At 41.5% G+C, this 12,771-nt stretch overlaps 2 protein-coding genes across 5 annotated transcripts in view; both read left to right on the top strand.

Moving 5' to 3' along the window:
• Nucleotides 1-12,771, top strand: part of LOC108248434 (synaptotagmin-like protein 2) — a 281,347-nt gene that overhangs the window by 209,263 nt on the left and 59,313 nt on the right. The gene's annotated exons all lie outside the window — the stretch shown is intronic.
• Nucleotides 6,934-10,379, top strand: LOC108243093 (homeobox protein otx5-like). Its single transcript, XM_017428318.3, has 3 exons — nucleotides 6,934-7,454; nucleotides 8,105-8,256; nucleotides 8,531-10,379. Exons 1-3 carry the CDS (start codon nucleotides 7,358-7,360, stop codon nucleotides 9,170-9,172), a joined length of 891 nt encoding a protein of 296 aa, XP_017283807.1. The 5' UTR covers nucleotides 6,934-7,357; the 3' UTR covers nucleotides 9,173-10,379.

The raw sequence follows: 12,771 nt of genomic DNA, 5'->3' as shown, positions 1-12,771 counted from the left end.
CTCTTGGCAAATAATATGGACGAAAACTTACTGCCAATAGTTCAATGTCAGGACTGCAGAGACGACACTTCACAGTAACATGTCCTGGGTGACACCATCTGTTGTTGACAAGCACTGCCAATCCACCTCCTTTCCTTTTCCTGCTACTTATTAAATCTCGATCTGCCCGTATAGTCAGGAAGCCCGGCAGAGAGACGTTGGAGTCAGGGATATATTCACACACCCAGTTTCATTAAAGTCCATGAGATGTCACTTTCCATGTCTTTTGCAATATGACTGATTTTCTCTGTCAGCTGCTCTTAAATGTTAGATATTATTGGTAGCAAAAAACCGGAAGAGCCTAGGTTAAAATTTAAAATCATCTCTTGTTGCATAAAAGAAGCAAATACTCTGAGAGTATGGTTAGTTGACTTTAAAAAAATAAATATAACAGCAGCAGCATATGGTTTTTATAAATGTTCTTTTCCACTGCTGACAGAAATTTGTTGTCACTGTAAATTATATCATATTGTCAGGCGTGGGAATGGGGAAGGAGGCGAACTCAGAATGCAGACTTATTTTGTAGTGGGGGGAAAAACTAGTTTATTTTAAAAATAAAAGATAAACAAAAACAAAAAAACTGACGTGGCAGCAAAAAACTAAATACAAAATACACTAACAAACTGAAAACTCCAAAAACAGATCTGGGGCAAGACGAGACGAAACGAACCAAACAGAGCAGAGGGTGACGAGGCATGGCAACAAGGCAGACAACCAACAAAGCAGACAATGAACCAGCAGAGAGTGGAGGAGATGACTGGGTTTTTAAACAGAGGAGGTGATTGGAAAGTGGGTACAGGTGAGGTAATTAACCAGACTTGGGGCAGGTGTGGATGGGCGTGGCAGGAAGACCAAAGAGTAACTGGGGAGGAGTGAATGATGACAACACACAAGGACATGAAGAACAAAAACCAAATCGAGACAAAGACACCTGAACAAAAAACATGAAGACACTAAAACTTAAAAACACCAAAAAAAAAAAAAAAAACCCACACATATCTTACATATTTCATATGTCATACAATTTTACCCATTATAACTAATAGAATGATCAAACAAACAAACTATAACAATAATAGTTTGAAAAATGGATAAAATAGCCAATTAACCTAACATGCATGTTTTTTGGTCTGTGGGAGGAAATCGGAGTACTGGCATAAACCCATGTGACACAGGAAGAACATGCATACTACACCCAAAAAGGCCCTGGGTTGGGAAGCAATCCTGCAATCTTCTTGCTGGGAGTCGACCTTTCTAATCACTGCCCTGCTTACATTATCCATCTTGCTCAAATCTTAGAAATCAACAAGACTTCTGTTCTAGTCACAGTTTGTCTATAACAAAAGAATGTCCATAAGTGCATATGGTGCAAGGACACACTAGGCTGCAGGTTGATGATAGAGTTTGTGGCTATGTCATCTGATCTGCAGTCGTATGTTTTGGACACATGGGTGAAGAGAGGAGCAGAGCTGTTAATTGATCACCACTTGGTGGTGAGTTGAATCAAAGAAGTGGGGCAGATGCCAGACAGACCCGATAGACTCAGTTTGTTGGCCTCAGGATTTTGTCTTCACTATTAGCAGATGATGTGGTCCAGTTTGTGTGATCTCCAGATCTCACTAGAGTGGTAGAGTGGTTCACAGCCAAGTGTGAAGTGGCTGGGATGAGGATCAGCACCTCCAAATCTTAGGTCGTGGTCCTCAGTCGGAAAATGGTGGACTGCTCTCTCCAGGTTGGGAATGAGGTGCTGCCTCAAATGGAGGAGTTTAAGTATCTCACGGTCTTGCTCACAAATAAGAGAAGAATAAAGCGTGAGATCGACAGTATGGCTTCTGTAGTACTGCATACTCTGTACCGCTCCTTTGTGGTGATAAAGGAGCTGAGCTGCAAGGCAAAACTCTCTGTTTACCAGTTGATCTATGTTCCAACCCTCACCTAGGGTCATGAATTTTGGGTAGTGAATGAAAGAATGAGATTGTGGATACAGGCAGTCAAAATGAGTTCTCCGCAGGGTAGTTAGGCTCCCCCTTAGAGATAAGGTGAGAAGTTTGGGTATGTGGGAGGGACTTGGAGTAGAGCTACTGCTCCTCCACATTGAGAAGAGTCAGTTTAGGTGATTCAGGCATCTAGTAAGAATACCCCCTGGACATCTCATTAGGGAAGGGTTCCAGGCATGTCCAACTGGGATGAAACCCCGGGGAAGACCCAAGGACACACTGGAGAGACTATGTATCTTGGCTGGGCTGGGAATGCCTTGGAACCCTGCGAGAGGAGCTGGAAGAGGGGGCTGTGTAAAGCAATGTCTGGGCTTCCTTGCTCAAGCTGCTGCCCCCGTGACCCGACTCCGGAGCAATCGGCAGATAATGGATGGATGGCAGACCTCAATGAACTCAAGCAACACTTGAATCAAGGTGCAAGCCAAAGTTTTTCCACAACCATGTGGAGAGACTGATAAAGTCCTATAGAAAAACAATACCCAAAGTTAAGAAGAAGTCAAAAAGGGTTGCTGTGTCTGTCAGCGTTGTGTCCAGAGGCCGGAGACACTACCAGGAGACGTTGAGGAGGCCGTAGGAGGGCAACAACCCAGCCGCAGGACCGCTACCTCTGCCTCTGTGCAAGGAGGAACAGGAGGAGCACTGCCAGACCCCTGCAAAATGACCTACAGCAGGCTACAAATGTCCATGTGTCTGCACAAACGGTTAGAAACCGACTCCATGAGGATGGTATGAAGGCCCAACATCCTCAGATGGCGGCTGTGCTCACAGCCCAACACCGTGCAGGACGCTTGGCATTTGGATTGGTAAATTCACCAATGGTGCCCTGTGCTCTTCATAGATGAAAGCAGGTTCACACTGAGCACATGTGACAGATGTGACCGAGTCTGGAGATGCCGTGGAGAGCAATCTGCTGTCTGCAACATCTTTCAGCATGACCGGTTTGGCAGTGGGTCAGTAATGGTGTGGGGTGGCATTTCTTTGGAGGGCCGTACAGCCACCATGCCCTCACCAGAGGTAGCATGACTGCCATTAGGTACCGAGATGAGATCCTCAGACCCCTTGTGAGACCATATGGTGGTGCTGTTGGCCCTGGGTTCCTCCTCATGCAGGACAATGCTAGACCTCATGTGGCTGGAGTGTGTCAGCAGTTCCTGCAAGATGAAGGCATTGAAGCTATGGACTGGCCCACTTGTTCCCCAGACCTGAATCTGATTGAGCACATCTGGGACATAATTTTTTGCTCCATTCACCAACGTCATGCTGCACCACAGACTGTCCAGGAGTTGGTGGATGCTTTAGTCCAGGTCTGGGAGGAGATCCCTCAGGAGACCATCCGCCACCTCATCAGGATCATGCCCAGGCGTTGTAGGGAGGTCATACAGGCACGTGGAGGCCACACACAATACTGAGTCTCATTTTGACGTGTTTTAAGGACATTACATCAAAGTTGGATCAGCCTGTAGTGTGTTTTTCCATTTTAATTTTGTGCGTGACTCCAAATCCCAGCCTCCATTGGTTAAAAAATTTGATTTCCATTGGTGATTTTTGTGTGATTTTGTTGTCAGCACATTCAACTTTGTACAGAACAAAGTATTCAATGAGAATATTTCAGTCATTCAGATCTAGGATGTGTTATTTGAGTGTTCCCTTTATTTTTTTGAGCAGTGTATTTCTGTGGGAAAGCACTGTTTGAATAGTTGGCTGAATGTGACTATAGTAGCAAAGAGTACTTGATGGTTAACAAGGCTCAAAACTGTTAAACCCAGTACAGTTTGTCTTTTCAACATGTTGCAGATGTACTCCAGCAGGAAGAGTCTGAGATCATAACAACAACTAGAACAGTTTTAAAGGTGCCTGCTACTTGGTGCGTTTTGCTAACAGCACTCAAAGTACTTGTTGAAGATCACTATCATCTACTACCAAATGCAATTTTAGCTCAGTATTTGAAAATTAAGTTATACCCATTTACCAAAAAAGAAATTGGCAATCTGTTAGCACTCAGAGTATGTGTTGAGGATTATTCTCAGCTATTAGCATGCTTAATTATAGCTCAGTAGCTCTCAGACTGATTGAGTTATAGCCATTTTTGTATCTGCTAAAGCAGTTGTGTGTCAGGTTGCGTGGAACTGACGGAGAAGAACCCAGAGCGTAGACTCATTTAAAAGAAAAGAAACTAATTTATTAAACTAAAGAAACAAACAAAAACAAAAAGCTGACGTGGCAGAAAACAAACAAAAACTAAATTTAAATACAAAAACGGAACCGAACTCTGAAGACAGGAACCAGTAACACGAAGCGAGGACAACCAACCAGAACATCAAACAAACAACAAACAATGGACCAGTGAGGTATGGAAAGAGTGACCGGGTTTTTAACACTGAGGATAACGAGGTGAGTGGGAACAGGTGGAATGATTACAGAGTCAGGACAGGCGTAGATGGGCGTGGCTGATAGGCAAGTGAGTGACTGGGGGAGAGTGAAATGAAACATGAACATGAGACAAAAACAAAAAGCACATACAACCAAATAACAGAATAAAAACAAAACAAAAAACCAAAGAACTAAAATAAAAATAAAACATAAACAAAACCAAGAAAAAAGCCCAATCACCACACTATGATGGCCATCTATAATCAATTGAAACAAAAAACTAATCAATTGTAAAGGCACCTCCAATGATTACTTTCTGTGAGTTTCATTGAAATTCATCCAGTGGTTAATGAGCAGTGTTGCCAGATCTCATGAGAGAAGCAACCAACTAGGTCTACAAAACAAGCCCCAAAGAAGCGACCCAGCCATGTGTTAGCATCAAAAGCACAATTTCAATGTTTTTTTTTGGCAGCTTCAGCATCTACATAGATACTTTGAAACTTGTTTCAAGTTGTTAAGCTTTTCAAACCATAACTGCTTTTGAAAATCTATCCTAAGACATTGAGCGAGAATTTATTCTAATTATTTGCATCACTTTATTATTTGTTTATATTGTATGGGTAACTGTGTTCTGATGCGGGCCAAGATTTACTGATGATGGTAAATCTGCAGGTCATGTTGAAATGTTTGATGACTCATCAGATGAAATGCCTAATGGGACATGTTCATGTTCACTGTGTTGATCACATTGTGGGTCTGAATCTCAGTCTGGAGCTGTATTTGTGTGTGACTGTGAGTGATTGAAGCTGACAGCAGCCTCTGTATTGCTGGCTGGCCTGCAGATTAAGATGGCCTGTTTTAGACACTCTAATCTGGATTAAGTGCAGCAGTGTGTCAGTGGGGACGAGGACCAGAGGCTCTCCCCCACCCTCTGCCCCTTCAACTGCTTTTCCTCCAACCCTCTCACCCATCCCTCTCCTCCTTCCATCCACCTGCCTGCGGTCTCTCTGAGTGTCCAGGTCCCAGTCGGCCCCTTGGGATGCTGATCCTGACCTGTGTTCAGTCTTAAAAAACAAAAGGTTTGCTTGGATTGATCTGAGTGTGGCTGTGTGTGCCCAGCTCTCGGAGGGAGGGCAGTTGGACAGGGATTAAAGCAGATCAGTCCTCTTGCCTACTTCCCTATTTGCTGTAAAGACAAGCTGTTGAGCATAGAATGCTCTGCCATCATCAAACTCAGTGTGTATGATCATGTTTAATATCTGAAAGGAAAAATATCAAAAACACATTTGGAGTGATGTATTAAAGGTCTTGCTGTAGGTAAAGACTGCCTAAAAATCCCTGGTATCAAACATCTGAGGTGGAAAAAGGCTGAAATAAAAAGTAAAGAATCAAAAATATCCATAATATAAAATATTCACAATAAATAACAATCAGAACCAGAATTCGTATGGCCTTTTATCTCTTAAACTTTCCGAGTGATATTCTGTCTAGAGCTAGATGTGTCTGTCAATTTTAATCAACTGATATTGTTCACTTAAAAACCTGGCAAGCAGCCATGTTTGTATGTACGCAATTACCAAGTACGAAAAGGAAGATGCAGCAGCAGCTGCTACAACCAGCTTACTGTAGCACACAATTTAGTTTTTGAAAGCAAAAATGCTTTTCTATATGTTACTTTGAAATGTACAGGTTGTCTGAAGTAAATGTATGTTTATTTAATATAAGCAATTATTGTTATATTTTACTAAAATATAACAATATGGCCAAAAAAAGTCAAAAAATTGTGTTTTTTATCGACCGTCAGCTGCCCTAATTTCTAAAGACCAGCATCTGTATTAGTCATGGAAAAACTCCTATTAGTCAACCTGTAATTGTGTCACTGCAGCAGTCTTCCTTCAGGAGGTTTCCAGTTCTGCCTGAGTCCTCAGGGTCTGTCCTTCATCCTTCCACAGGTTCTTCGGCACATTGTCCTCAGTTTGTCTCTGTTCTCTGACCCAGTCTGGCTGCTGTTCCACCACTGAACAGATTGCTGACTTTCCTCTTTTTTCTGAACATTAGATACTTTCAGATAAAGCATTTTATGATAAAAATCAAATGAGCTTTGCTGCTATATTGCACCTCAGTGTTTATGTAGGAGTTTGGCGGCTGTTTTGGACATACTTGATGTTTGAGCAATGTGTGTGGTGCAGAATGCTTCAGAGGTCAAAACAAGAGAGCAATAGGGAAGTGTGAAGAAATAAACTTTAAAAATAAAACATCCATTTGGCTTAAATGAAAAGTTTAGTTCATATAAGTAGATTTGTTTGCTATAACTAAAGAATCATTTGTAACAGGCATTTGGAGAATATAATTATATGATATTATTATTGTTGTTGTTTGTTTTGTTTTTTTTTTTTTTTTTTTTTGTAGTATGCAATCCTAAATTAGAGAAAAGATGGACTAGACTTACAGATATCAAGTTATAAAACACATTTATGATTTCAGAGGCTCATATGAGTAACTTAAGGAAAAAGAGAATTTGTGACTTTTTAGCCTGTTGCTGTTTTGTGCGCGTGCGCCGTCTAAGTGTTTGTGTGTATGTTAGAGGGGGGGGGTTAAGCCGCAGTCTCTTGCTCCTGTAATTAGCAGCGCGTGCCGGTAAAGACACTCAGTGGAGCGACCTCTCCAAGGCGCCAGTCCACCTGCGCGCGTGTTGGTTCTGACCCGGTGGACCCGTCCGGATGCTGCTCTGCTGCTGAGGTCCTGGTTAGCTGAAGCCCAAAACACGCTTTAGGGAAAAAAAAGACTGTTTGGCGTTTTTTTGTTTGTTTGTTTGTTTATTTATTTGTTATTTTTTTGTGAAAACTCTTACGCGTTCCCTGGTCTGTGCGCTGCCCTACTGGTTTCTGAGGGTTCCGTCGCTGCTGAGTCCGACCAGAAGTCCTCACCAGGACCTGAAGCCCCCTGTCAGGATGATGTCCTACATAAAACAGCCCCACTACACCATGAACGGGTTAAACCTGCCCGCTGCTGGGATGGATGTCCTGCACACAACCGTCGCGTATCCACGTATGTATTTATTTCTTTTAAACTTTTCACATAATGTTGCTCACATTTGTTGTTTTTGTTTGTTTGTTTGTGTTGCTTTTGTAATTTGATTTTATTTGCAACTCATTTATTGCGTAAATACGCACAGCCTGGTGCGTAATGTTGGAGCCAAACGGAATAAATGATTTATAATAATAATAACAATAGAACATTTAAACACATGTAATAATGAGTCAAACATTGACAGTAAAAAAACAAACGGATTTTGGTGTTTGTGTTTGAATGAGTTTGTTTTTTCTGCTGTGTTTTTGTACTTCTGTTGGTAATTTAATTACCTAATATTGACAAAATTCAAATACCCTGAGAATTTGACAAATTTGACCAATTTTTACAAGTTATACTTTAGTTGTTTTTATGTAAATTAAGGACAAATGTGGAGGGAGTACAGTTATATATGCACACAAAAACTTAAGAATAAATAAATTTAGTTTTGCCAGGAAAAGACAGCATGTTGGCTAAATGTTTCTTTGGAGACATAAACAGTGCTTCTTGATTTGAGCACAATTTGGTTCATATTCACATTTGCTGTCACATTTAGACATGTTGCAGATCACCTGCATTATAATTGTGTTCCTTGTCATTTTTCTGTTCTGTTTGTCCCGGGGCTGCAGCTACGCCTCGGAAGCAGCGCAGAGAGCGCACCACTTTCACTCGAACACAACTGGATATCTTAGAAGCTCTATTCTCCAAGACTCGCTACCCAGACATCTTCATGAGAGAGGAGGTGGCCCTGAAGATTAACCTGCCTGAGTCTCGTGTGCAGGTACAAAACCAGATGGACTTGATTCTGTTTAGCATTTGTCAGTTAGATTTCTGACCACAGACTGAGCATAGTTTTCCCCTACATGGTTCAAACTCAAACTAACCTGAACCTGCTGACCTGATCCTAACCTGAACCTTCAGACTTGACCCTAACCTGGACCTTTAAACTTTATCTTAACCTGAACCTACAGACCTGATTCTGTTTTGGGGTTTTTTCTTTCTTTCTGGGACTGTTTTTTTCTTTTTACACGTGTACTTGTTCTTAATGTCTTCAGGTGTGGTTTAAAAACCGCCGGGCCAAATGCCGCCAGCAGCAGCAGCAGAGCAGTGGGCAATCTAAACCCCGTCCACAAAAGAAGAAGGCTTCACAGGTGCAAGAGTCCAGTGCCCCTGATCCAGTTTCCAATCCATCCGGGTCTTACAGCCCCTCCTCGACACAATCAGTTGGGCCCAGCCTGGCTCAGACCTCCAGTACTGGAAACACTGCTGTGTCCATCTGGAGCCCAGCCATCTCACCCCTGCCGGACCCCCTGGCCTCTCCTTCGGCACCCTGCATGCAGCGACCATCTCCCTACCCCATGAGTTATGGCCAGCCATCAACCTACACCCAGGGTTACACCAGCACCACTTCCTACTTCACAGGCCTGGACTGCAGCCCCTACCTGTCCCCCATGCATTCACAGTTGTTAGGCACTGGGGGAGCTCTCAGCCCCATCACTGTCCCCTCTATGGGGGGCTCTCTGAGCCAGTCCCCAGCCTCTCTGTCTTCACAGGGGTATAGCACCGCCTCCTCCCTGGGCTTCACCTCTGTGGATTGCCTGGACTACAAGGACCAGCAAGCCTGGAAACTGGGTTTTACTACCATGGACTGCCTGGACCACAAAGATCAAAACTCCTGGAAATTCCAGGTCCTCTAGAGGGTCAGATCCATAGGTGTCTCAAGGTGTGTTAGACAGTCCAGTACAAGATGGAGTGAAGTGGACTTGTTACTGATGATTTATTTTAGGTTTTTTTTAATTTAAAAATATCTGATGAACCACTGGATGAATTTTGATGAAACTCTAAGTAATCATTTGTTGCATCTCTACAACTGAATAACTTTTGGAGTTAACCCAATACAAGGTGGCTGCTAGAAATAATGGACTTTACAAAACACAAAAATTGCTATAACTCCGTTAATGTTGCAGATATTGAGCTACATTTTATTGTGATTGTAATTGATTCTTAAGGCATACTCCAAGGACTAAAAGACTGGATGAAACCTTTGGTTTAAACTTTGCCATTATCTGTTGGGGTCAGTTCTATATGCCTGTTAGAAAAATCTCTGATAATCCAAGAGACAGATTTTAATGAATCTCTTACAAACGTATTCATTGGATGTACACCTATAACTAATTAATGTTTGGAGTCTGCTCCATTCAGTATGGCTGCCACAACAATGGCAATAACTCAGTCAATTTTACAGATATTGATCTAAATTTTGGTGTGGTAGTAGCTGAGAGTGACTCCTAACACATACACTGAGTGCTAAAATATCACATGACATCCCACAATATTTTCAAGGTTTGACCAAAACAGCTTTAACATCATCATTTCTCATCCAAAAATGATATTAGTCTAAAACTCTGAAGAGTATCCATTCCTTCGAGGAATGCTAGGCCTTTAGTATTATAAAATGTTTTTTAATTCTCTTACTGAGAATGAGCTGTGAAGGAACCATGTTGAATTTTAAGGAGCACTGAGTGTGATGGATGCTTTCTAACTTATCCACCTTTTTTCCTCATGCTGGGTAACTAAAAACTTGAAGCTTCTGAAGGAAAAACACTGGAGTGTAATGTAGGAAAGATCACTGAACCATCATGAACACACACACTTCCTCATTAGGTTTTAAACTTGTTATAAAGTGATGGGAGGATCATTCTGACATGAAAGATATATATGTTACATTTGTTTATCTATTTATTATTGTATGCTACATATAGTTATATCATTTGAATTCATTTAGATCTTTTGGAGCATTTGTGTTTTGCAAAACTGTTAGAATTTTGTGTCATTCTGATGTTTGATGAAAAAAAGTTTTTGTTTTAGCTGAGTGACTTATTAAAATGATGAATTATTTACGTATCCGTGCACTGATGGTTATTAGAGTGAATGTAGAAGTTTTACTGCTTGTTAGAACCTCACCCCCCTTTACACAGGATAAATCTATTAGATCTATTAGAACATGGCTGGACCGCAGCAAATGTGGGAATCCTCCTTCATTCTGAAGGCATTCATGATGCTGCTGCATTCTTAGTATTCTCCAAAAAGGTTTTTCCTTTTGTTTTCAGAGTCACTCAGGTGCTCTCCTGCACCCTGCACAACTCTCTCAGACCACATTATGTGCCAGAAGTCTTGTTTTCATGACCTTGTCAAGAGCACACTTGTAGTCTAGTCAAAAGGCCAGAGTGACGAGTCTTGCTTCAGTTTCTTGACAACCAAACCATGTCAGTGTGTGTGGGCCCCAAATCATGAATACACTGCCACCATGCTCTACCCAGCACCCAGATACACTGCAATCACAATGATAAACCACTAAAATCTTGGAACAGACATTTTATGCATGCTCAGAACTTTTCCCATCCTATCACACTATATCACATGATACCACACTCTATCACTCTGTCAGTCTATATCACTCTTTATCATTATATCGTTCTCTATCACACACTGTAACTATCACTCTGTATAAAAACGTTCCAGTACTCTAACACAGCTCATCACCCCACCCACTGCTGTTTGTGACAATCACAAACTAAAAAAATAATATTGCACTTTCATATATACATTGTATATATAATCTATGGTGTGTGTGTGTTGGTGTGTGTGTATTTCTTTGTTCTAACAATGCTTCATGGTAATAAGTCTTTTACTGTTTATTTCCCTTTAAGTGTTGCCACATTTGTTAGAAAAATGCATTTGTGGGTTGAGCGCCCATGATAAGCCAAACAGCTTATTCTGCGATTGATTCCTGTTTGGTGTTGTTTATTGGATTGGATGATTGAAGTCTGAAGAAACAAGACATAGAGGCAATTTAACATTTTATTATTTAACAAACAGGGGCTTCAGTAGCATGTGGAAACACTAGAGGTAGACTGATTAATTGGCCGACCGATTTTAATCAGGCGATACTTTTGAAAAAATTGTCAGTTGTCCGTGGCTGTGAAAACTTAATCAATTACAAAGTAGGAAAATGAAGCTGCAGCAGCAGTTGCTACAATCAGCTTACTTACTTTTAGGTGTAAAAGTTATTTGAAGAGTTGCAAAATAAACATCTATTTAAGTTAAACAATCATTGTTGTATTGTGTTAAATGAAAAATACATATTGACCAAAAAAAAAAAAAAAATCAGTGCTGTATATTGGCCATCAGCTGCCCTGGTTTCTAAAAATCGGTACTGCATCGGCCATAGAAAAACTCATAATGATCGAAAGCCACAACAGCCTGGCACCTCCTCTCCATGTTGCTCATCCGTTTGGTCTCATTGCTGTGGGATGGCATTTTCCAGTCAGCACTGTGGGAACAGCACACCCAAGAAAATCCCATTGGCATTCAATGGGGTTGATATTAGGACTATAGGCAGGTCATTCCAGTTTCTCTACTCCCAAGTTCTGTAGGTAGTCTCTTATAACCCTGTTCTGTGGGGAAGAGATTTCTTATCTTGGAGGATAAAGCTTGGTCTGACTGGAAAGACTGGAAATATGGAACTGCCGCTTGTTGCTCACAGGAGTTTACAAGCAGATGCCAATCAGGCACCTGACTGTCGGCAGAAGTCTAGTTTGATGGAATTTGCTAGCTTCCTTGGATAGATGATAATAATAATAATAATAATGCATTTTATTTGTTAGCGCTTTTCAAGACACCCAAGAACACTTCACAACATTAAAAACACACAAAATTAAACAATACAAATGTGGTGATTTGGCTTTTTCTGGGTTTTGTTTTTATTTTATTTTAGTTCTCTGGTTTGTGTTTTGGTTTTGTTTTCTATTTTAAGTTATCTGGTTTTTGTTTTCTTCTTTGTTCATCTAAGTTCTGTCCTCCTCGTGTTTGTGTTTTCATTTCCACTCTCCCCCAGTCATTCACTTGTCTGTCAGCCACGCCCATCTTCACCTGTCCCGACCACTGGCGGCGCCAGGGGGGCGCTAGGGGGTGCTATAGCTCCCCCTGGAAAAGTCATAGCACCCCCAAGCAAAGGCATAACCGGGGTATGTGTGGGACATGTCCCCCACTTCCCTTATGTATGCCCTATATCCCGCGCACTTTTTCCAGCCGTTGCAATTGTTTAATTCGTTGTTAACATGTGGGGATGTGTTTTTCCGAGCAGTCTTTAAACGCACCATGAGCGCTGCGTACACAAGGTGGATCGGGAGACTTGCTGCTTCCCATTGTTGCATGGTGCATCAGAAATATGTTCAGCAAACTAGCCAGAGCCAATAAGAGGCAAAAAAACTTTGCAAAGTTTTTTCCAAACAAA

The sequence above is a fragment of the Kryptolebias marmoratus genome, linkage group LG2 (genome assembly GCF_001649575.2).
Source record: "Kryptolebias marmoratus isolate JLee-2015 linkage group LG2, ASM164957v2, whole genome shotgun sequence".
Classification (NCBI taxonomy): Eukaryota; Metazoa; Chordata; class Actinopteri; order Cyprinodontiformes; family Rivulidae; genus Kryptolebias; species Kryptolebias marmoratus.
This window is presented reverse-complemented; position numbering and strand designations above follow the sequence as displayed.

Bases quoted from the DNA above. Each gene is read 5' to 3' on its own strand.
- LOC108243093 (XM_017428318.3), top strand. From the start codon at position 7,358: ATGATGTCCTACATAAAACAGCCCCACTACACCATGAACGGGTTAAAC. The intron at 7,455-8,104 runs GTATGTATTTAT...CCGGGGCTGCAG, and splicing joins CACAACCGTCGCGTATCCAC to CTACGCCTCGGAAGCAGCGC. The intron at 8,257-8,530 runs GTACAAAACCAG...TAATGTCTTCAG, and splicing joins TGCCTGAGTCTCGTGTGCAG to GTGTGGTTTAAAAACCGCCG.